This window comes from Gavialis gangeticus, unplaced genomic scaffold, assembly GCF_001723915.1.
Source record: "Gavialis gangeticus isolate Ggan-Ray unplaced genomic scaffold, GavGan_comp1, whole genome shotgun sequence".
NCBI classification, from domain to species: Eukaryota; Metazoa; Chordata; order Crocodylia; family Gavialidae; genus Gavialis; species Gavialis gangeticus.
The window spans coordinates 84,384,141-84,404,764 of record NW_017729025.1 but is presented as its reverse complement, the minus strand read 5'-3'; the positions used below and the strand labels follow the sequence as shown (position 1 = coordinate 84,404,764).

Here is a 20,624-nt window from a genome sequence, read left to right as displayed (position 1 = left end):
TTGGTTCCAGACCCTAGCCACCCTGACCGTGAAGTAGCACCTCCTGATGTCTAACCTAAACCTACCCTCTGCCAGCTTGTGACCGTTATTCCTGGTCACTCCTGGCGGTGCTCAGGGGAACAGTGACTCCCCCAATGCCTGCTGATCCCCAAAACCATCATTGTGATTTTTCCACATTGTCAGACAGGTGAGAAATGAGAACCATTTCTCCCCTTGACACAGTGAAAGAACTACCGCAGAACTATATGGATCAAGTTTAGTCTCTCGATTTTTCAGAATGGCAACTGCAGTACTGCACTGCAAGGATGCTGTCTGTTTTCACCTTCAGGTCTCTTTGGGTTTTATTGCTTTCCAGTTTTCTTTCTCTTGAGTGTTCAGGTTTATCCCTATATTTCTTATAGCTTCTGGAAGTTGAGTCTTGGATGGCAGAAAGGGGGTTTATCCTGGAGACTTCTGATTATGGGAAGAATGAAGAATCCACTGAGGCCTTGCTTCGCCAACTGGAGGCTGCCAAGCTGGATATGGAAGCATTCAAGCCCCGGGTTGAGAAGCTACAGGAGACTGGCAATATCCTAATAAACAGTGACAACCCAGAAAGGTAGGAAAATGCAAACAGATGGTATTTCCCTTTCCATCAGAAACCTGCTAGAAAGGCAAAACCAAAAACAGTGGATTGTAAATCTTTCAATGAATCTCTTGACTAGGACAGAATTTATATATAAACTGGTTCAAGTGATTGGAAACCAGTTCAAAACTGTAACACAACAGAAGTTCAGTTCACATAAACTGCTTTCAAAAAGGCGAAAAAAAGTTTAAGATAAACCTGGATAGATGTAGTATGAGACTTAACTGATTTAGGTTAAATCTGTTTATTGAACTTCTCTGCCAGATCCCCTCCAGATTCAAGTTAACTCATAGTCCCCCAGCATCCCAGGATGCTTTGCACCTCCTCCACAAACTCCCCCTCACAGGCCCAAGCTGTCTGATCCAGCAGAGCAGGGAGGTATGCTCTAGCACCCCCCCAGCTTCTGGCCTGGGCCACCACAACCATGTGGCTGCATTTGTGGAATCAAAAGTGAATGTTTGTTCACTTGCTTATTGGTTCAATCTACACAGTTTAGACTAACCTGCAAAGACAGAATCAATTCAGCCTCAGGCATCCATCTGTACTTCACCCTACAGACATTATCTGTAGGGGATGTGAATCCTCTTCTCTCATGTTGCAACAAGAAATAACATGACATAAGTACATAAGGGTTGTGCATCAAGATCTGGGGGAACACCTGTTCACCAGAGCACCCTGGGGGATGACAAGGTCCAGTAGTCACAAACTCCAGCAAGACTGTTTTATGCTAGACCTAAGAAAAAAATTCTTTACTGTCCGAGCCCCCCAAGGCCTGGAACAGACTCCCCCTAGAGGTGGTGCAAGCACCTACTCTGGACACTTTTAAGAAACAGTTGGATGCTTATCTTGCTGGGATCCTTTGACCATAGCTGACTTCCTACCCCTTGGGCAGGGGGCTGGACCTGGTGATCTTATGAGGTCTCTTCCAGCCCTAATGTCTATGAAATCTATGACACTTGTTAATTGTGATGATTTCTTGTTATTCAGAAAATACAACAGAACCTCACAAAGTGGCAATCAAAGGGTAAGCATTGTAGTCCAGTTTCTCTGGCATCTGCCTAGTCCTAGGTATTCTCATCCAGTCCTCATGCATTTAAAGGAGCAAAAAGCACCATGCTTGGGAAAGCAAATCAGTTTTCTTCACAGTCCATAATCTTTCTCTTTGCAATGTACTCCTATACTAGGGGAAAGGAGATGACAAGCGGCAGCCCCCTAACATACGTTATTTTAATTTCCTGAACCAAATGATTCTATATGTATAAAGGGCTTAGTCCATCTGTCTGTGTCCATAGTGCTCTTGGGGTGTGTGGCTCCTGGTGGGGTGTGGCTCCAGCCAGTGCTACGTCAAGAATGCCTATCTAGAATGATGTGCGGGGCATGGCTGCAATGGAGTGGGCCAGGCGGAGCGGGCCAGGTGGACACAAAGCAGGAGGGTGGCGCAGGGCTGGATGCGGAGCAGGGAGAAGTGGGGGTGGCACAGGACCAGACTTGAGGTATGGGATGGGGGTGATGCGCAGCTGGAAGCAGAGTGGTAGCAGTACAGAGTGGTGAGTGGCGGCGGCAGCCACATGCAAGCTTCCCCTCTGCTCCTGGGAGGTGGCAGGGGCACAGGGTGGTAGGTGGCAGCACTCCGTCCCTGCATGCTGTCACCACCCCTGTCATTCTTGATGGGCAATTGACTAGTTCTTACATATTCATCATAACTCACCTGATTACTGGATTGACCCTTTTCTACTTATCCAAGAAGCTGTAAGTTCAAGTGTGACAAATGAGACAAAGAAGCAGTAGAAATATTCTTCACCAGTAAAATATCTTGCACACAATGAGCTGGCTTCTGGTTGTTATTTTTGCAGTCCAGCCATATTTTTGAAACTCCAGGCTGTACTAGCGGACTACAAGTCTCTCCTGCAGAGGGCTGAAACCCAGAAGAAACGCCTGCAGGAACAATGCCAACTGTTTCAGTTTGAGAGAGAGATCCAATTGGTGGATGCCTGGCTTTCCAGCAAACAGGCTGTAGCAATATCAGATGAGTATGGTCAAGACTTGGCTGATGTGGAGGTAAGAGGCTTCCTATTTAATGAAGCAGGAAAATGTTAGTTTATTGTGTTTCTATTTGTTGGCACTGGAACCCAATATAGAGACAAAATGAAGCTATATCAACCTCTTTTCATCATAAACTTTAGGTCTTGATTTCTACCTTGCTTATTCATATTCAGGGCCCTTTTAAGCACTGTCCACCAGGGGAGAAAAATTGAGGTTATCAGAGAGCTCATACAAGCTCTTTCTCTTTAGTGAGGAACCTCCAAAATGTAGGTTGTACTGGCGAGAGAGGAGACAGGGTTTGACACTGAGGATGAAAATTTGCAGTACTCTGAGGGATAGCCCGAGAGAGAGCATCATACCACTACCTGTTTACTTCTTTTCTGAAGAAACAGTGGTGCTAGCTGATATAGTTTATAATTGCCCACTGATAATTTTACTGAATGAATGCTTTCAAAAATACTGTGTGTAAAAGGCTGAACAGCTGGTTGTTCTTAATGACATATCATTCCATCAAGGATGCAGGCAATTTTCTCTGTCAGAAGTCAGGGTAGATTTGCACCTTTATGGACTCACTAATTCAGATAGTAAGCTTTCACAATAGAGGGCTTGATTTCTCATGGCAAGAGGTGCTTATTCTGGGAACAAGTGCAAGATATCTGGGTTCAAGTGATTTGCTGTTGTGTTGTGGTTATTGGCAGAGGGAGAAACTCTCCTTACCTCCTATATAGCAGTAGGATTGAGTCACAAGTCCTTGGTATCTGATTCAACCCCCCCATCCTTACTCTGCAGGTGCTGCAGGAAAAGTTTGAAGATTTTGTAAAGGAGGTAAAACCTCTGGGATATTCCAAAGTGTCTTCAATAAATGAATTAGCATCCAACCTAAGTAAAGAAGGCCTCAGCCAGATAAAAGATGTCCAGAAGAGGACGCAGAGGATCAATGATACATGGGAGAAACTATGCCAAGCCATCCAGGCAAGAACTGAGGTATGAAAATTAATGATTGCACAATGAGATTGCTAACCATTCCTGCTTCCTTTCTGACTTCTAAGGCCAATGAACTATCATTAGTGGAAAGTATGTGTTGTAGCTGTGAAGAGGTTATTTTATGAAATTATCATTCAGGAGAGTTATTGCCTTATAGCCATTGTTTGCCTATATAATACATTTCAAAGATGTAATATTATCTTTAAGTATTACTACATATCTTTTAGGTAAAACTTAAAAATGAAATAATGGTGTGAGATCCACTTTCCTGGACCTATTCCACTATCTCCTGTTCCCCTGTACTTCCTGCAGTTTCAGACCCATATAGGAACACAGAAGAGGGGCCAGGTTTTGTAACAGTGTGCAGTTATGCGGTCAGTGTAACATATTGGATGTCTTAAACTGTTTGCTTCCTATCATAGGCTTTGTAAGTCATGCACCAGGTTAGAACACTGTCTCAAGAACCACCTATTTGTTTAAAAACAAATCCTTTAATCCATGGAATAAAAGTGGATTTGTGTTATAGTATCTTTAAATGTATCCCAAAACAAACAGACCATCCCCCCCACTGCAAAAAACCTAGATTTGCATTCATTAATGTATAAGGTCAGAATCTCCTAGCAACAAAAGCAATGTGTTTTGCATTGTGTGCGTGTTGCAAGGATGACTCTTCTGAGTAACATTTTCTTTGCTTTAGAATCTCAAAGCAGCTCAACATGTTCACCAGTATGACCATGATATAGATGAGCTAAAGGGATGGATGCAGGAGAAAGAGGCAGTAGTGGACATAAATGATTATGGATATGACCTGCCAGGTGTACAGACCCTCCTCAGCCAGCTTGAGGGAGTGGAGGTAAGCAAGTCTGCCTTGAAACAGTGACAGAAACACATAAGAAGAACATAACAAAGAGACTTGCATGTGGTTAGATGATATCCTGGGGCATTCAATCAGCAAATCAACAAAAGATGACTGGTTTGGTACTGAATGGTCTATAGCACCTCAGTGCAAGAGGCCTTTCTTCCTTTTCTTATCACTGTGATGCAATATTATTATTATTTCTTGCATATTTCACTTCTCATTATGAGCTTCTGCATTGAATTCCAAACCAAACCTGTAGGGTGACTTCAAATCCATAGTTAGAAATGGGTGAGGTATCTGCACTACTGCAATTAGAGCTGCAAGAATAAATGACTTCTTGGTTTGAGGGCAGAAAAGAAAAGAAAAGCAAATATTTCAGATCAACCTAAACCCAACTTTTTTTAAAAGTTTTTGGGGAAATGAAAAAAAAAATCCTTTTGATTTTGGGCATATTTAACAAAATCCAAGTTTTAGATTAACAAACCAGACAAAGAACTGGTGCCTCACTAAGTATCCTAAGACCATAGTTGGGATGGTCCCCTGCAGGAGCGCAATGGCTCATCATTCCTTTTCACCTATGGCCGAGTGACAAGGATGCTTACAAGAGATGTAGGACACTAAGGGTTCAAATAATCTCTCTTGTCAAATTCATGAATAGCTTGGGATGAACCAGCAATGCATTTTACAGCAAAAAGAGTATGCTGAAGTGTTTTAGCCCTAACTAGCAATGCCAGCGACTGACATCATCCAGGACTGGTAGCTTGAGGCTGAACAAGATGCCAACAGGGCTTGGTATTTGGTGTTGCTATGGAAGAGGTCCAGGGTGAATTCTGAAATTTGGCTTCTGGTTCCCTAAGCCAGCAGCTGCTGCTAGACCTGTAGAGTAATACACTTAGTCCCAGAAAGATTGGTAAGCCTAAACTTTGCTGTGTCTGCGTTCCCTTTTTTGCAACTCAGAAGGTGCTGACAGGTTCTGACCTGGGTTGGTAGTCAGTATCTCTGGCCTTTAGGCCACATGAAGAACAAGCTTAAATATTAAGAAGATCCCTAAGCATCCCTTTGGGATGCTGCAGAGGTGAGAACATGAAGGACTTCCTCAAGATTCCTTCTCAAAATAAAATCAGATTGATTTTTAAGCAGATTTTCTGCTGTGAGTTGCTGCACAATAACTTCCCTGTTTCACTTTTTCTTCTAGTCACTATGCTCCTTCCCCTTCCTTCAAAACCAGTTCTAATATCACAGACTTGCAATGTAGGCCAACATACCTGCCCCCACCATTTTGTGTTGATCCAACAACTTCCTCCCCTAGCCTCCCCAGGAAGGACACCTGTTACCCAAGAAACACAATTTTCACAGACCTTGGAAAGAGAATCCCCAAGGGTAGATGATGTCTTTCGTGTCTCAAAAATAGCACTTCACAATGGCTCTGAACAAGCTTGTTCAAAGGAGAACCCAGAAGAGCACTAGAAGGAAGCTAAGAGCACATAAAAAGCCCAAGTAATGAGATTTTTTCTTCCTGTAAGAAATCAATGGAATGAAAGGTTCCTACATGATCCTGAACGGACTTTGAATACTGCTTTTGGCAATATTTCCCTCCAATGCCAGTGCTGGCTGAAGCTGAACTTGATACTTTGTGTTTGGTTTTGTGATCAGTCTTCTGTGTTTCAGAGAGATCTAGCTGCCATCATGAAAGCAATGGAGCGAATTCGAGGGGAGGCTAGGCAGCTCAGCCATCTGTACCCTCAGGTGAAGGAGAACATTATGGAGAGACTCACAGAGGTGAATGAGTGCTGGGAAAATCTGGACAGGAAATTCCTGGAGAGGAAGAAGAGGCTGAGCCAGGCAGAACAGGTCCAGGTCTACTTCAATGACTGCAGAGAACTGATGTACGTGTGTGGCACCCTCTCTTTTGACAAGCAGACATTATTTCTTGTATTCCTTAATAGATTTCTAAATTTGGCACTTGGCATTTCCCACTCCTACCCCAGTCTCTCTTTAACTTACTTAACAGGTCTCTTTGAATAATAGCACAAAGCATCTTCTCAGCTACAATGGCTAGAGTGGATCTCACTTAGATTCAAACTAGTCAGGTTTTCTTGAGCCTATGCCATATCAGTTATGTCTCGCAGATAAGACCATACCACTGCTCCAGCCAATGTGTTACACATCCACCAGTTTTAGACACACTAAACTAGATTGTATGAAATGTACCCAGGGCAGTTCTCTCTCATTCTTTGCCCACCTCCTCCACTTCTAACTTCTGGTTTCCAGGGGCAGAAACAGCAGCAAACAGCAACCAGGTATTTTGGATTCCAAGATATTCTAGAAACTGTAGTTTTCTAGAGTAGCAGTGGAGTTTGCTGCTGTGGGGCACCACCTTTTTTGCCGCTGAAGCCCATGTCAAAAGGGCAAAAAAAATTCAGATTTCAGCAGCAAAAAGTCAGTTTAATTCTCTCCCCAGCAGAAATGAACTTCACTGACACTCTACAAAACTGATTCCCAGAGTGCCTTGTATGACATGACACACGCTGCTTGTGCCAGCTGCTTCCTGCACCTGACAAGTACAAGTAAAGTAAGTGATGGCAGCATAAGGCCTTCCCACATTCTGCCTGGCTTCCTGGTGCCCCTGTCCTTAGACAGTGCCCAGGACATGTGCCTTTCTCGCCCACCCCATGTTGCTGCTAATACGTAGTCTGAATTGTTTTATAGATATATGCACATATTCATATGTGAATATAATATAAAGATGTGCATGTTCACGCAGCTACAAGGCAGAACGTCAGCTAATATAAACAAACTTGGCTCTACTGAAACTCCAGTGGAGATACCTTGTCTTACATTGATTGAGGTTTTGACCCTGTAGATGCAGGGGCTTTTACCTAAATTTTTGTGTAATTATGTTCATACAGATGCATGCCTTGTATGTGTTTTAAGTATTCTTGTGCCTGGCAATATGTCGACCTTAAGTATGAATGTATGTAGAAAAGCACTGTGAATGTGTATAATATTTACTCTTGAATGCCTGTATTTGTATGAGTTCCTATTTTAAGCATTCAAATGTGTATAGTATTTGTCACATAAGTGTGTGTGTATACATGATGCCAGGTGTATACCTGGCTGTGCTTTCACACTGTAGTGTGAGCTGTAGGTATATAAAAACATAAGAGTGTAACATATAAATGTAACCACGCTGGAAATGTAGCCAAGAACATATAAATGAAACCAAGCTGGAGTGTGTGTAAGTATGTACCAGTGAGTACACAGATTTGTCTTTTGTATGAAAATAAGGGTTTGTATATCTGTGCCCATATCAAATGTGAATATATGAGTTTGTGTGTGCCTGTGTGTGTGAATCATTCCACTTGTGCCATCAGGAATTGTCAGTGATCAATACCTCCTTCTGACCCATTTCTATAGGGTCTGGGCCAATGAGATGTATGCACTGGTGATATCTGAGGAACTGGCAAGTGAAGTTCTTGGTGCTGAACTGCTAATTAAGCGCCACGAGGAATACAAGCGTGAAATAGAGAAGCAGTGGCTAAAATATGAAGAAATGCAGCAGACTGGGAACAACCTGGTGAAGGATGGACATTTCATGTCAATGGAGGTATGCTGATAATGGGTAAAACAGGTTGAAATTCAGAATCAGCTAAGAAGACATGCTTAATGGACCAGTGCCTTGATTCCAAATAGTACCAATAGTTCCAACAGCATCGCTCCAAGATCACACCAGATATCATACTATGTGCCATATCTAAAGGTGTGACACATGGTACAATATTCAGTAAATCTTCAGAGCCCCTCTCACATATTTACCCATGCACATGTAGTCAGCCTCCGCACCATCTCTCCTTTAAGAAGGAGAAATCAAAGAGGATGACCAAGTTCTCTAGTGTTCAAAACAACAACATTCAAAATAAAATTGTCCAGGACAAGTGAAACACCTTTTAGAGTTGTTTCTATTTTCGCAAAAATTAATTCTGAAGCTTACCTATACTATTTCAACAATAACTAGATTGAAATATTGTTATCTGTTGTGTTTTTGCTATGCTAGAGAAGTATATGATGCTACCATGGGAAATACATTTCATACAAAAAACATCCTTTAGACCTCATTGTTTAAATACACTGCAATACAATGCAGAACAAATACATAGTGGAGTGAGGTCTTTAAACTTATCCGAGAACATGCAGTTTACCTAGAGTTGTATGAAGAAAGAAGGAGAGAGAAACTAATTTGAAAAAATATTATGATCCTGTTATCTATGTAACTTTAGACTTTGACCTTTTCAATGGCCCCAAGGTTGTCTTAAGACTGTAAGTAGATCCAGAGATCACAAGATTGAAAGTGTCCTCAGAATTTGTGAAAGATCCCATTACTGTTGCAAATTGTTGCTGTAGAGAGAACTAAACCATTTTCCATTGCTCTTAAAACATTCAGGATTCTCAAACTGTGGGCAGCTGGATTTGTTTGTATTCTTATTGCCTCAGTATTACAAACTATTCTTGGAGTTAAGTGTGGTCTTGAAAAGATAAGTAGCAGAATATTGTTCGTACAGTATGTGGAATATGTGCATAGATATGGTATGGATATGTGGACTAAATTAAAACATCCAGGCAAAAGGAGGAATCAAACTTCCTTTCTAAATTAAACTGGCACCACAAACTTCATTGGAGGACTCATTATGAGTCATAAGGTCAGATTACATGTTACTTGGCTGTCAGATGAAAGTCTAATTGGTTTTTTTTCTCCCTTTATTACAAATGTTGCTTTCCTAGATTGAAGAAAAATTGTCAGAGCTGTCAGAGCTGATGAAGAAGGTGAGGGAGAGCTGGGACCTGAGAAAAAAGCTATATGAGGAAAACTGGGAGATCCAGTTACTACGGAGAGAGCTAGAGCAAGCAGAAGCATGGCTGGCTGCCAAGGAGAGCTTTCTCTCAGATCCAAGTTATGGGGTGAGTAGGAACAGTGTAACACTATTAAAATACCTTTTTGCATATGCAGACAACTTGGAGTATGCTCCATCTCAGACAACCCTCCCTCTTTGCCTACTCAGGGATTCTGTATTAATTTAATCACAGTCTAAACACTAATGGCTGAGTAATGCAGCTTTGGGATTCCAGAAAGGCAAGTGCTACGCCTTTTAAAGGAGTTAACTTAGGCCAGGGGCAATAGCCTATGGAATAGTGTAGGAAGGAGGACTGTGTAGGAAGGAGGACTGGAGAAAATTCTTACTCATTTCTTAGACTAATCAGATATCCAAAAGAACATTCTTAACACTTCATATCAAGATAAAAACCTGGTTTGAAGGAAAAAAGGATGTTTCCCCACACCCTATTAATTTTGGATACAGGGGCACTTTAAATAGTAGCTTTTGTTGCTACGTCTACAATTTCTTATTCTCACTTCATCTGCAACAGCCTTTTCTCTTTGATGACCATGTTACAATGGTTTCAAGGGTGGACCAATAGTCATGCACTGAATTACAAAGTCCCCAGAGATGGGGCAAGATTTTCCATAAACTGGGATCCAAGGGTGCAGACAGAAGTGCAACTCCCTAGTCTAACTCATGGCACTTCACAGAAAGTGCCATGAATTAGACAGATCCTCTAGACCCAACAGATGTTAGGTGGGGGAGTGGAGAATCAAGCTTCAATTTGAAGTCAATTCAGGGAGAGAGGTTATGTCTCTGCAGCCTTTTCCCCTAACTCCACCCCCCGCTACTGGCCCCCTGTGCTGTCTTGGGGTAGGAGGGGCAAAAGGCAGGGGAGGTAGGTCCATTCTGGGGTTTCTCCAGCCTGCACTGGAGTGAGGGAAGGGAGTGTGGATTGGACCCCCTCACTTTGAGAGGGCTCCAATCCACCCGCACCACCTTACAGTGCCAGCTAGACAACCCGCAGAATGAGTTCCCTCCACTCCCATCCCCTCACTCTGAAAACAGCACCAGGGGCAGGGCAGGGCTGTGTCAGTCCAGCCCTGCTCCCAGCACATGCAGACACAAGTTAATGAAGATGCTGCACTTCTGAGCACCTTCATTTGAACCCTCATGTAATGAGGGTTTAGATTGTTGTGGGATTGCGCCCTTTTAAAGCACTCTGAAGCTGTATACTTGTGTTAGGTCATGGCTGTAGAGCAGTTTCAGGGGCCAAATTATAAAAAATTGCCACTTCTGTCTGTGCTTCAAATATTAAATTTAGATACCAGTGGTTACCATACAGAAACCACAATACCACAGAAAAATAACAATACCATATTGCAGTCATAGTACTGCTGCTAAGTCAATAGTATACCATAGAGAAGAAGAGAGGGACAAAGTGTTGCAACAACTACAGTTTTATCAAGCTACTAAAGAGGCTTGAAAAATATCACCCGGCCCTGAAAAGGTATGAACTGGCAGTCATTTTTAGGCACTACAAAAATATAGCACTATGGGGTCATACAGGAATTCCAGCCTTATGGCTGAAGTGCTACAAATTCTTCCCCAAAGCCAGGGAAGAACAGGGACCTACTCATCGGTTCCTCATCCCCAGGGGAGCCAGATCACTGCTCTCTCTCTCCTGCTGAGAAGCTGTCAGCAATCAGCTGCTGATCTCTTGCCCTAACCCTTGCTAGAACCCTGGCCCTTCCCTAAACCTAACCCTTCCCATACCTCCCTGCTTCACTGAACAGTTGATCAGTGGCCAATCAGCTATTTGGTGGATCCACACAGGTGTGCAGCTGTCACAGCAGCAGAGACCTGTATTGGTGGCCACTGCCATTTCACTAGCCCCTGCAAGTGCTGGCCTCTGCGGACTGTGGCAGCTGCAAAAGAAGCACCCCTGCCTGCTCTGCTTACCCCCTGTGGCCAACAGACCAGCAGCCAACTTCTGAATGGGCTGATGAAGTGTTGGTGGGGGTGGCAGGGTCCCAGCAGGGTTCTCTGCCATCTCACTGCTGGCTGTGCCATCACAGAGCCCTTGGAAGGAGAAGGGAGAGCAGAGCACTGCAGGGTACTGGGGGTCATAGAGACCCCTGTAGTGCTAGTTGTAACTGTTGAAGCACTACATGCAGTATTACAATATATTGCCATCCTGAGAACTTCCTTTTTGAAAGAAGTACTGTTTTGAAAGGGGCACCACAGTCACCCTCTTTGTAGTGCCACAAACAGCTTGAATGCAAGTATACTAAATTTTGTAGCACTACAAAGGACATATGTACTGCTACAAATGTAATGCCCCTTTATGGCCAACAATGCTATTTTCTATGGTGGCCATTAAGGTGGATTATAGTATGGATGCTGATGGCTGACTAAGGCACTGACGGTGGAGAGAAAAATATTTTCAATGAATCCCATGTCTTTAGGTACCTCATTCAGGCCATGAACCATGGATCATATTTTTAGAAGCGTAGGAAATTTTCAAGGTCAACCAGGGTATGTAGACACCTAACTCCTATTAATGTCAAAGGAAGTTATTTGACTAAGTAGGGTAGTTGACTGAAAATCTCAGCCTTAGTCTTCCATTTACTTGTCTAACTGGATTCCTGCATCTATTGTTGATTTTTTTGGCTTAGGGTTCTGTGCCTGAAGTTGAAGAGCTACTGAAGAAACACCAAGACTTTGAGAAGATGCTTGCAGCTCAAGAAGAGAAGTTTGCCCAGCTCAACAGGAAGACAAAGGTGAGGTGAAGAAGGCTGACGAAACTATAAATGATGTAGGGGCTTGTCACAAAGTTGCCCCTGTAAGGAGGCTGGGGACTCAGCCTAATGACTGGAAACAGGCCTGCTAGGAAAATCAGGAGTAGACTGTGGATCAGAAGTTGCCAGGTAGACTGGAGAAGACTCCAGCATGTGCAGATTTGGAAGGTGAAGCTCTGCCAAGAGCAGCAAGGAGGACTGTGGGGAGAGGGAGCAGAGGGGAAGCAGATAGTCCAGTTGTTTAGAGTCCCTTGTACTGGAAACCCCTAGGACATGATGAGTTTGAGTCCCTCCTATGCAGATATGCTACAAAGGAATCTAGTGACTGCCACTAGTAAAGGGAGGATGATGAGACTTGATTGCCATGAAAGGGGTGATTTCGAGTCTTATCTGAAGGGATAAAAATTGCAGCAACCTAACAGTGACAGAAGCTAGTAAATAGCTAAAATTAAGGGGAAAATGGGACAGAAGTATGGTCTGACACTATATGAAGTAACCTTGCTACAGAGCTTTAAGCAAAACATTTTCTATTTGTTTCCCCGAGAACTTTCCTCCCTATTTTTTGCAATCACCATGGTGTAAGAGATTCAACAAAGCATAGTTTGTGTAGTTTCACACAAAGGGCTGAGAATTAGTGTGCTCATGTCTGCTGTCGCATTGTCCTGCTCAGATTAGAAGAGACAGAATTTGCTAAATGAGGGAACAGACTCCTCTTTTCTAGAGAATCTCATGAAAACTGTTCCAAATGAATATTGTTTATGGAACAAAGCTGAAGAAGCCAAGCCACACTGTAGTACCACATGGGAATTCTGTATCAAAAATGCTGGGTCTAACTATTCAGCAAGAGCTAATAATCTCTTACCAGAGGTTCACTGACTTCAATGTTTATGGTTCCTATGAACTACTTCAGTGGTGATACTGATGCCACTGCCCTCCTGTTTATGAAAGATTTGCTGCAATTTTTAGTAAGATATTAAAGATACATTTCCAAAGCATGATCCTGTATTAAAAATAAAATGTCTGTGTGTGCGCACGCATGCGCATACACAGGTACATAGATTATTTCACACAATGTCATCTTTCTGTCTTGCAGAGGGAAATGAAGCTCCTCCAACAGACTGACACTGAGGAAAGCAGGCAGAAGGAAAAGGGAAAACTCATTCGGATCCCCTCTCTAAGAAGAAAGCCCTCAGACAAAAAGTTCCCATCCTCAAGACTAATAGAGATAAAGAGCACCCAACCATTGCGATCCAAGTCATCTCCTAGTCTTGCCTTGAGGAGCCCCCTGGAAACTATTTTCTCCCCAATCCAAACGTCTCCAGACACATTTAAGAAATTCAGTTACAGAGAAGTCCCACTGATGGTGAGCAGTACTAATGGAGAGATGAAAGCTGAGAGGACGCCCAGTGAGACTAGTTTTCCATCTACATCAAAGCCAATGAGTCCACATGCTATGACTTCAGGAAGCCCTGTTTCTCAGAAGCCTTCTTTTTTACCTTCCGTTCCAATATCCAAGCAATCTACTAGCAGTTTCACTGACCTCGTATCAGACCATAAAAAACATGTTGGAAACAGTCCCCTATTTGACCTAGAAACAAAGGTAGCCATGACTTCACCTGGTCCTGGCCAGAGGTCTCCAAATTTACCACAGTCCAGTTTCTCCTTTGAGAGATCAGCGAATGACTTCTCGGTAAGTTCTGAGCATCAGTGGTGTAACTTGGGTGGGGTGACTTGGGCAGTTGCCCCAGGCAGCAACTTTGGGTGGAGGGAAGAGTGGAAAAAAGCAGCTATCAGCAAAACAATCACACCAGCAGCAATGGTGGCAACCAGAAGTCACCACTACTTCTGTGTGTGGCAGCTGCACTGGGTGCCCAGCTGTGTTGTTACACTGCTGCTGAGCCACCTTTGTTGCCAGAACCCACACGGCCACTCCATGGGTGTAATACCCAGATGCATATTATATGGCAAAAATAAATATGAAAAGACTATAAAGATCAACCACATACCCAAAGTTTCCAATAGCTCCCCCACAGATCTATATGCAGGAAACACCAAATGGCTCTTTACATACTTGCTAAATTATCTGGAAAGATATCCATATGAAGCAATATGTACCAGAAGCTTAAGCAGCCTTTATAAATAGTTCATTTTGATGGAAATTGCTGTTTACTAACAGGCAATAAAGTATTATTCCCTCCCTTTAAAATGAGCATATTGCTCATAAAAACTTATTTCCCTAGGGCCAGGAAGCAGTTGCTCTGCCTCGTATATTTACATATTCTTGGCAAGATATTTCATTCCTACGGTGAGATTCTTAGGTTAAATTTCTTCCAGTAATATTTCAGCTGAATTTATATCCTAGAAAATCTTGTCTTGTATCTTGTCATATATCATGCCTGACTTTACTGAAAAAAATAACATTAAAATAAGACTGTCTCAAATGAAAAATGCAGATATTCACTCATAGAGCCAAACCTTTGTCTGCTGGAATCATATTTGCATACAAAAACTAGACTGACACAAATTGCATCCACTAAATCTCTGATTCGCTTGCACAAATAACGTGTCGTGTCCAGTGATCTCATACTTTATATACCTTGTAGGTTTTCTTGCAATTACTTGATTTGTATACACACGTATTGAGGGTCTTTGTGTAAGATTAGAAGGAAGCTGATACATGAAAAGAAATGAATTAATTGTGCAGCCAATAATAACCTTTACTATTAAAAACACTTCTATGTGGTATTATATATAAAAATAAATGTGGTGTGTTTGCTAAGTCAAACACATACATAAGAAAGGGCAGATGAATGGCTAGCTGGAAAAAAAAAAAAAGACTTTCCATCTCCTGATAACTTCTGAGGTTGACATTTTTCATTTCATTCCAAAACAGGATAAAAAGTCAACATCTCATGAGAAAAAATATCTGACATATATTTTATCTGAACCTTATTGTTTCAATTTTAGAAGAGATAATGAAATTTAAAACAAAACATTTTAATTAATTCCCATAATTTTTTTTAACAAAACCAAGGTGTTCTTTAAGAGCAGTCTGATTTTGTCAAATCAGCATTTTCCAAGTGGAGGAAAATTGGACTGTAAAAGCTTTATTTAGCCCTCTTGTGTATATAACTTTGATTACATAATCCCATGCTTCTTTTTTTATTGAGATGCAGCACACCTTTTCCTAGTGAGTTGTAGATCTATTTGCTGACAGCAGAATTATGAGATTCGGGAATGCTGGTTTGTGTTCAAGGTTCTCAGGCGAGTGCGTTCTAGAGGTCACAGGGTTGCTTCTCTGTGTCGCCCCACCCCAGTCCCCTCCAAGTATACACTGAGTTTTATTTTCATCCCAGTCTCCCAAAACCAGCCTACCTACCACTCCATTCATTTAGCTCCTCATCCCACTCCTATTTTCACTCTTCCCACACCCACAAGGCTTATTCTCCCAGTCCAAGTCTCTTTCCTGACTCCTTTTGCCAGTCTTTTTTAACATTAACAGAGCCATATGTTTTTTCCACATATATTGTTCTGAAACACAGTTCAACCAGTTTGGCTTTTTTCCCCCAAAAAATGAGTTTGAAGCATAAACACAATATGGAAAATTTCAATTGGAAAGATTAGCAATTGGTAATTGGAAAGGCTGTAAGTAAATTAAAATAGGTTATCATGGAAGATATTGGGCAGCCTTGATTGTACAAGCATCATTACCTGAACCCCTTATAATATACGGCTTCTTTTTTTCTCTCTTGTCAATATCTGTATAGTCCAACACCCACTTCTGACTGTTACATAAATTTATATTGCCAAATAATATCAAAAAAGGACCTTTTTTGGAACAGCATCAAGAAAAAAATGATAGAATGTTAGCTTTAGTTGTATTAAGAGACCTATAGTATCGAATTCCAGGATTACTTTGTAGACCCATAACAAAACACTATTTACATTATACTTAAAATATAGTATCCACTGGTTTTATTGCCTTGTTATAAATGTAGAAGCAGGTTAACAGAATGCAGAGATAACAAAAATATGGCAACTGAGATGAGCAACAGAGGGATTTGCATACAAGGGAGGTATTGACAATGCTAATTCATTAGTACTAAGAGAAGTACTTAAACTAGTTAAACTCTATTATAAAATGTATGATCTATGATAACTGGAACTAGGGAAAATATGGAACATAAGTAAAAAAGAATTGAAGGGAATATTAGAAGTGAATATATGGGAAGTATTTTAAGCAATGCATATTTAACTTATGGAACTCATTGCCACAGGGGATGGTGGAGGCAAATAGCATTGCCAGGTTCATAAAGGGACTATATAAATTTATGGATGATAGATCTATGAATAGCCATTGTACAGAATGGTTGGCAGTTTTTCTTCTGGCATCTCTAAATCAATAATTGTGGAGGCCAGAGTGGGTTTCAAATATGGGATAGATCACTTAAGATGTATCTGGGTCAGTGCTCTTCCTCTATAGCATCCGCTTCTGCCACTCTCAGAGTCAGGATACTGGGCTAGATGGACCATTGGCCTGACCTAGTATGGCACTTCTTACATTTTTAAAGTAATATAAATGGCTTAGTTCCCCCCGCATACATAATAACAAATCCTGGAGATGTATTAAAAGAACTTACTGAGAAAGTGTTATGAAATACTTTGACCATTTAATTAATGGTTTTGAGTTGTAGGTGTGCAAGTTGGCATCCAAATGCATAAAACTGTTTATATTTCTGTAGTGTTCTCGTGTGCCATAGAATGCCAGAGCAAAATCCTTACATAGATTTTGGGTCAGGCAACTTCTGGATAGTTCTCACTCTATCTGGTGTTGAATTAATCCTCATTTTTAGGATTCATACAGAAACATGTGATATAGTTACATTATTTTTGTACTCCAAGAAATGGAATGGGCAGACTGGAAACGAAACCTTAAGTGGCAATCCCATGATCACATTGTTCAGGATAGGTCAAAATATTTTCATTTGGGTAGTAAACTACATTTGTGTTTGTGATTCACAGGTTTCCAAATTCTTTGGTTGCTTCTGAAATTGTTGACATACGTTTGAAGACTTCCTCAGATACAAATAGTAATGCCTTTGTGTGTATGTGTTTTGTTTTGTTTTGTTTTTTTCAGGTTTCCATGAGTCACCAGAGCATGGAGGGGTTACTAGAAAAGAGAGACCAGCTACTTCCAGGAAGAAAATTGGTAAGAGCAAATATACTCAGTTTCTGTTCATCCCCCTTTCCTTGACTTCTGACTAAATGGCTAAAGGACTAAACTGGGTCAGAGTCAACTGTCCCTGTGGAGGAATTCAGAACTCAAGGCTTTGTTTGACTATTGACTGAGTACAGCCTAGGGTGGCATGGCTTAAACTGCATAGATAGGAGAGATATTACTAATCTATTTGCAGATAAAGCCATTAATTATATTGTCATGATCTTTATTCACATAGCCAACATCAAGATCTTGGAAATCCTGCTATGTGAAACTCAGTGGAAAAACACTTCACTTCTACAATAATGAAAAACAAGCAGCTCAGGTAATTTGTTTCTTAGATCTTGCAGGTAATCTTCAAAGTTGCCTTAAATTTGTTTCATATTCTAAATAATCAATATTTTTAAAAATAATAATAAACAATCAAATCAGTTGTCTTTGCTGTTGATTGGGGAAAGGGTTTTTAATGTTTCATACATCAGTTGATCAAAATTTACTGTCTAATAAGTATAGGTTCTAACTAAGATAGATAAATATGTTTGGGGGGTTAATATGTGCCTTTAAGATGCAATGAAGTATGAGTACTTTATCATGTATAAAAGGTGTATCTTGTAGAGTTCTTGGTACTAGGGGAACTAGTCAGATGGCAGAGCAAAGTGGTTCCCCTGAACTTGTTCAGAGAGGCATGAGTTTTTGTAGGTTACAGCCTACTTTGTGTTAAGATTAGTGAGAGAGACGGTATCAGCATATACTCACATTCACACTGCGGGTATGAGATTCAATTCTAAAAGAAAGGATGCTTAAAACATTCATTCATAATTGCTTTCTTCTTCAGAATATAACCACAATCTTGAGTGTCAGTGTTGAGGGTGCCCAGTGTGAGAAGTTGACTGGCTACGTCAGGAAAAACAACACCTTCAGTTTACAGTAAGTCACATGGATAGATGGGATAGCAAAACCTTTATGGATAATCTCTAGTGTTGCATGTATTCACAGCCATACTAATACAAGTCTAGCCTAGAAACAGATATTGTGGGATGCACATGAAGGGTGCTGACTGTGTAGGAATTGCAGGTATTGCAATTCCTATCCCACTCAACAGTAATAATGTAAAAGCTGAAACTAAATGTATGGCCATCCTTGTATCTTTGCTATTCACAGGCTGATTGATGGTTCAGAGTTCTGCTTCTCAGCCCCTTCTCAAAAGCTGATGGATGACTGGGTACAGGCCCTGAGGAATAATATGGGTAGGTCCTGATTCATTTTGTCTTGTTTAGCAAGTGATGATAAGGGAAAGGGGAGAAGCGCTCTAAAGGATGATGAAATAAAAAGCAATCCCTATTTTGCTGCTTTTCCTTGAAATGTGTTTGAGGTCTCATTTGACTCCTCTAGACAACAGCATATGCCATGGCATTTTACAGCTTGACACATGGGCTAAGGGCAGACATTCAAAAAGCCCAAGTCTGAATTGATTCAGTCGTTGCAGGTTAGTCTAACCTACAGAGATTAAACCAGTTTGCAAGGGGATAGATGTTCCCTTTTTATTCTGGAAATACAGGCACATGCCTGCAGTGGCTCAGGCCAGAAACCCGGGGGTGCTAGAGCAGCCCTTCATTTCCACAGAGCCCTCCCTTTCCCCACCCCACCATTCTGGGGAGAGGTGGCGGGGGCAGAGTCCCCCCGCAACATGGAACAGAGCCTCGGCATAGCCCCGTTAAAGTGAAGGTGGCAGGGAGAAGGGTTAATTCCTCCCTCCGTCCCTTCTGCCTTGCAGCCAGGCTCTACCAGCCCCAGGGGCCACCACCACAGCCCTCTCCTCTCTGCTTCCAAACAAACAGGCAGACCCTGGCTGTAGTGGGGGGAGGACGGGAAGGAGGGAAGAATTAACCCCCTCCCTGCCCACCTTGCCTTAACGGGGCCATGCCGGTCGGTGTTCCACTCCAGCCTGTCTCTGCTCAGGCTAGAGAGCAGGGGGGTAAGGCCAGCCCTGCTCTGAAGCAGAAAGCACAGCCTAGCCCAGAGAGCATGCTGGGATGCTTGAGGACTCTGGTTTAACTTAAAGTAGAGGGGATCTGGAACAGACGTTGCATAAACCAGTTTGAGCTCAATCAGTTAAGTCTGATACTACATTCAACCAGGTTCATCTCAAACCGGTTTCAGCCATTTTGAAACTAGATTATGTGCACTGAATGTCTGTTCTGTTATAGGTTTAAACCAGTTTCTGATCACTTAAACTGGTTTATGTGCAATGTCTGTCTCTAGCCATGGTAACATAGTAGTCAAGTCTTCAGGATGACTTAGAAGCAGTCTCTCAGTTGTAGTCCGGTTACAATCAGGTGGCTAGCATCCCACTGCCTGAGGCATGAGTGACTGGTGCCTCCTGAGTCGGGGGGGGGGCACCAGCAGGGCACGACCTGGGGGGTGGTCCCCCAGCAGCCAGCGGGGGGGGTCCCCAATGACCAGGGGGCGGTCCCCAAGCAGCCAACCAGCGACTGGGGTGGGGGGAGGGGGTCCAGCAGCACGGCAGCAGTGAAAGTGCCAGCCGGCAGAGCTGATTTCAGGGGGCACCAGCACTCTCCATGCCCCCCTAGCAGCTGGAGTGCTCGCTGTTGGGGGGGCACCAGTGCTTGCTGTCGGGGAGGGCACGTGCCCCCCTGTGCTTCCCCTACACATCGCCTATGGCCTGAGAAGAGTTGCTCTGTGGCTTCTTCCATTTTTCCATCCTTTTTATAGACAGAGGTTTTAGCTCTTGATTGTCCACTTTGTGTATGGTCCAGTCCCAATTCTGGAAACTTCTGTAAGCACTTGCAGAACAAAATGGGGGCAGGAATGCAGGGATACCCTAGTTTTAAAAAACTGCAGTGGTCCTAACAGTGCCATACCCTGCTTCTGTTTCTCACTCTGAAGTTTTTCATGCATTTGCTTTGACCCTATAGGTCACAGCAACAGCCAGGATGCTAAAGTGACTGCAAATACAGCAGGGCCTCAAATAAAACCCAGGGTCTTTCCAGATGAAGTTCCTGCTGAAAAATTAAGTACAGGCTTACTGGTCAGGTAAGGGGGCTGATCCAATTTCATTCATGTGTAGATGGTCTGTCTTACAAGATGATGCCAGAAGGATTACAAAGTTCAGCTCTTTTTTCAGCATGTGTTTGAAGTTAGGTGATGGTGAAGCATGTCATCATCTTGAGATGATGCAATGAACATGAGAACAGAAAAT

At 42.3% G+C, this 20,624-nt stretch overlaps 1 protein-coding gene across 1 annotated transcript in view; it reads left to right on the top strand.

The window, feature by feature from the left end:
* SPTBN5 (spectrin beta, non-erythrocytic 5) overlaps nucleotides 1-20,624 on the top strand; it is a 174,998-nt gene that overhangs the window by 136,486 nt on the left and 17,888 nt on the right. The window contains exons 53-66 of the mRNA XM_019519061.1: nucleotides 402-598; nucleotides 2,479-2,683; nucleotides 3,458-3,652; nucleotides 4,350-4,505; nucleotides 6,180-6,397; nucleotides 7,929-8,118; nucleotides 9,291-9,467; nucleotides 12,064-12,168; nucleotides 13,280-13,876; nucleotides 17,324-17,395; nucleotides 17,643-17,729; nucleotides 18,240-18,331; nucleotides 18,566-18,651; nucleotides 20,341-20,458. Coding sequence (XP_019374606.1) covers nucleotides 402-598; nucleotides 2,479-2,683; nucleotides 3,458-3,652; nucleotides 4,350-4,505; nucleotides 6,180-6,397; nucleotides 7,929-8,118; nucleotides 9,291-9,467; nucleotides 12,064-12,168; nucleotides 13,280-13,876; nucleotides 17,324-17,395; nucleotides 17,643-17,729; nucleotides 18,240-18,331; nucleotides 18,566-18,651; nucleotides 20,341-20,458 — 2,495 coding nt within the window. The remainder of the gene's footprint in view (nucleotides 1-401; nucleotides 599-2,478; nucleotides 2,684-3,457; nucleotides 3,653-4,349; nucleotides 4,506-6,179; nucleotides 6,398-7,928; nucleotides 8,119-9,290; nucleotides 9,468-12,063; nucleotides 12,169-13,279; nucleotides 13,877-17,323; nucleotides 17,396-17,642; nucleotides 17,730-18,239; nucleotides 18,332-18,565; nucleotides 18,652-20,340; nucleotides 20,459-20,624) is intronic.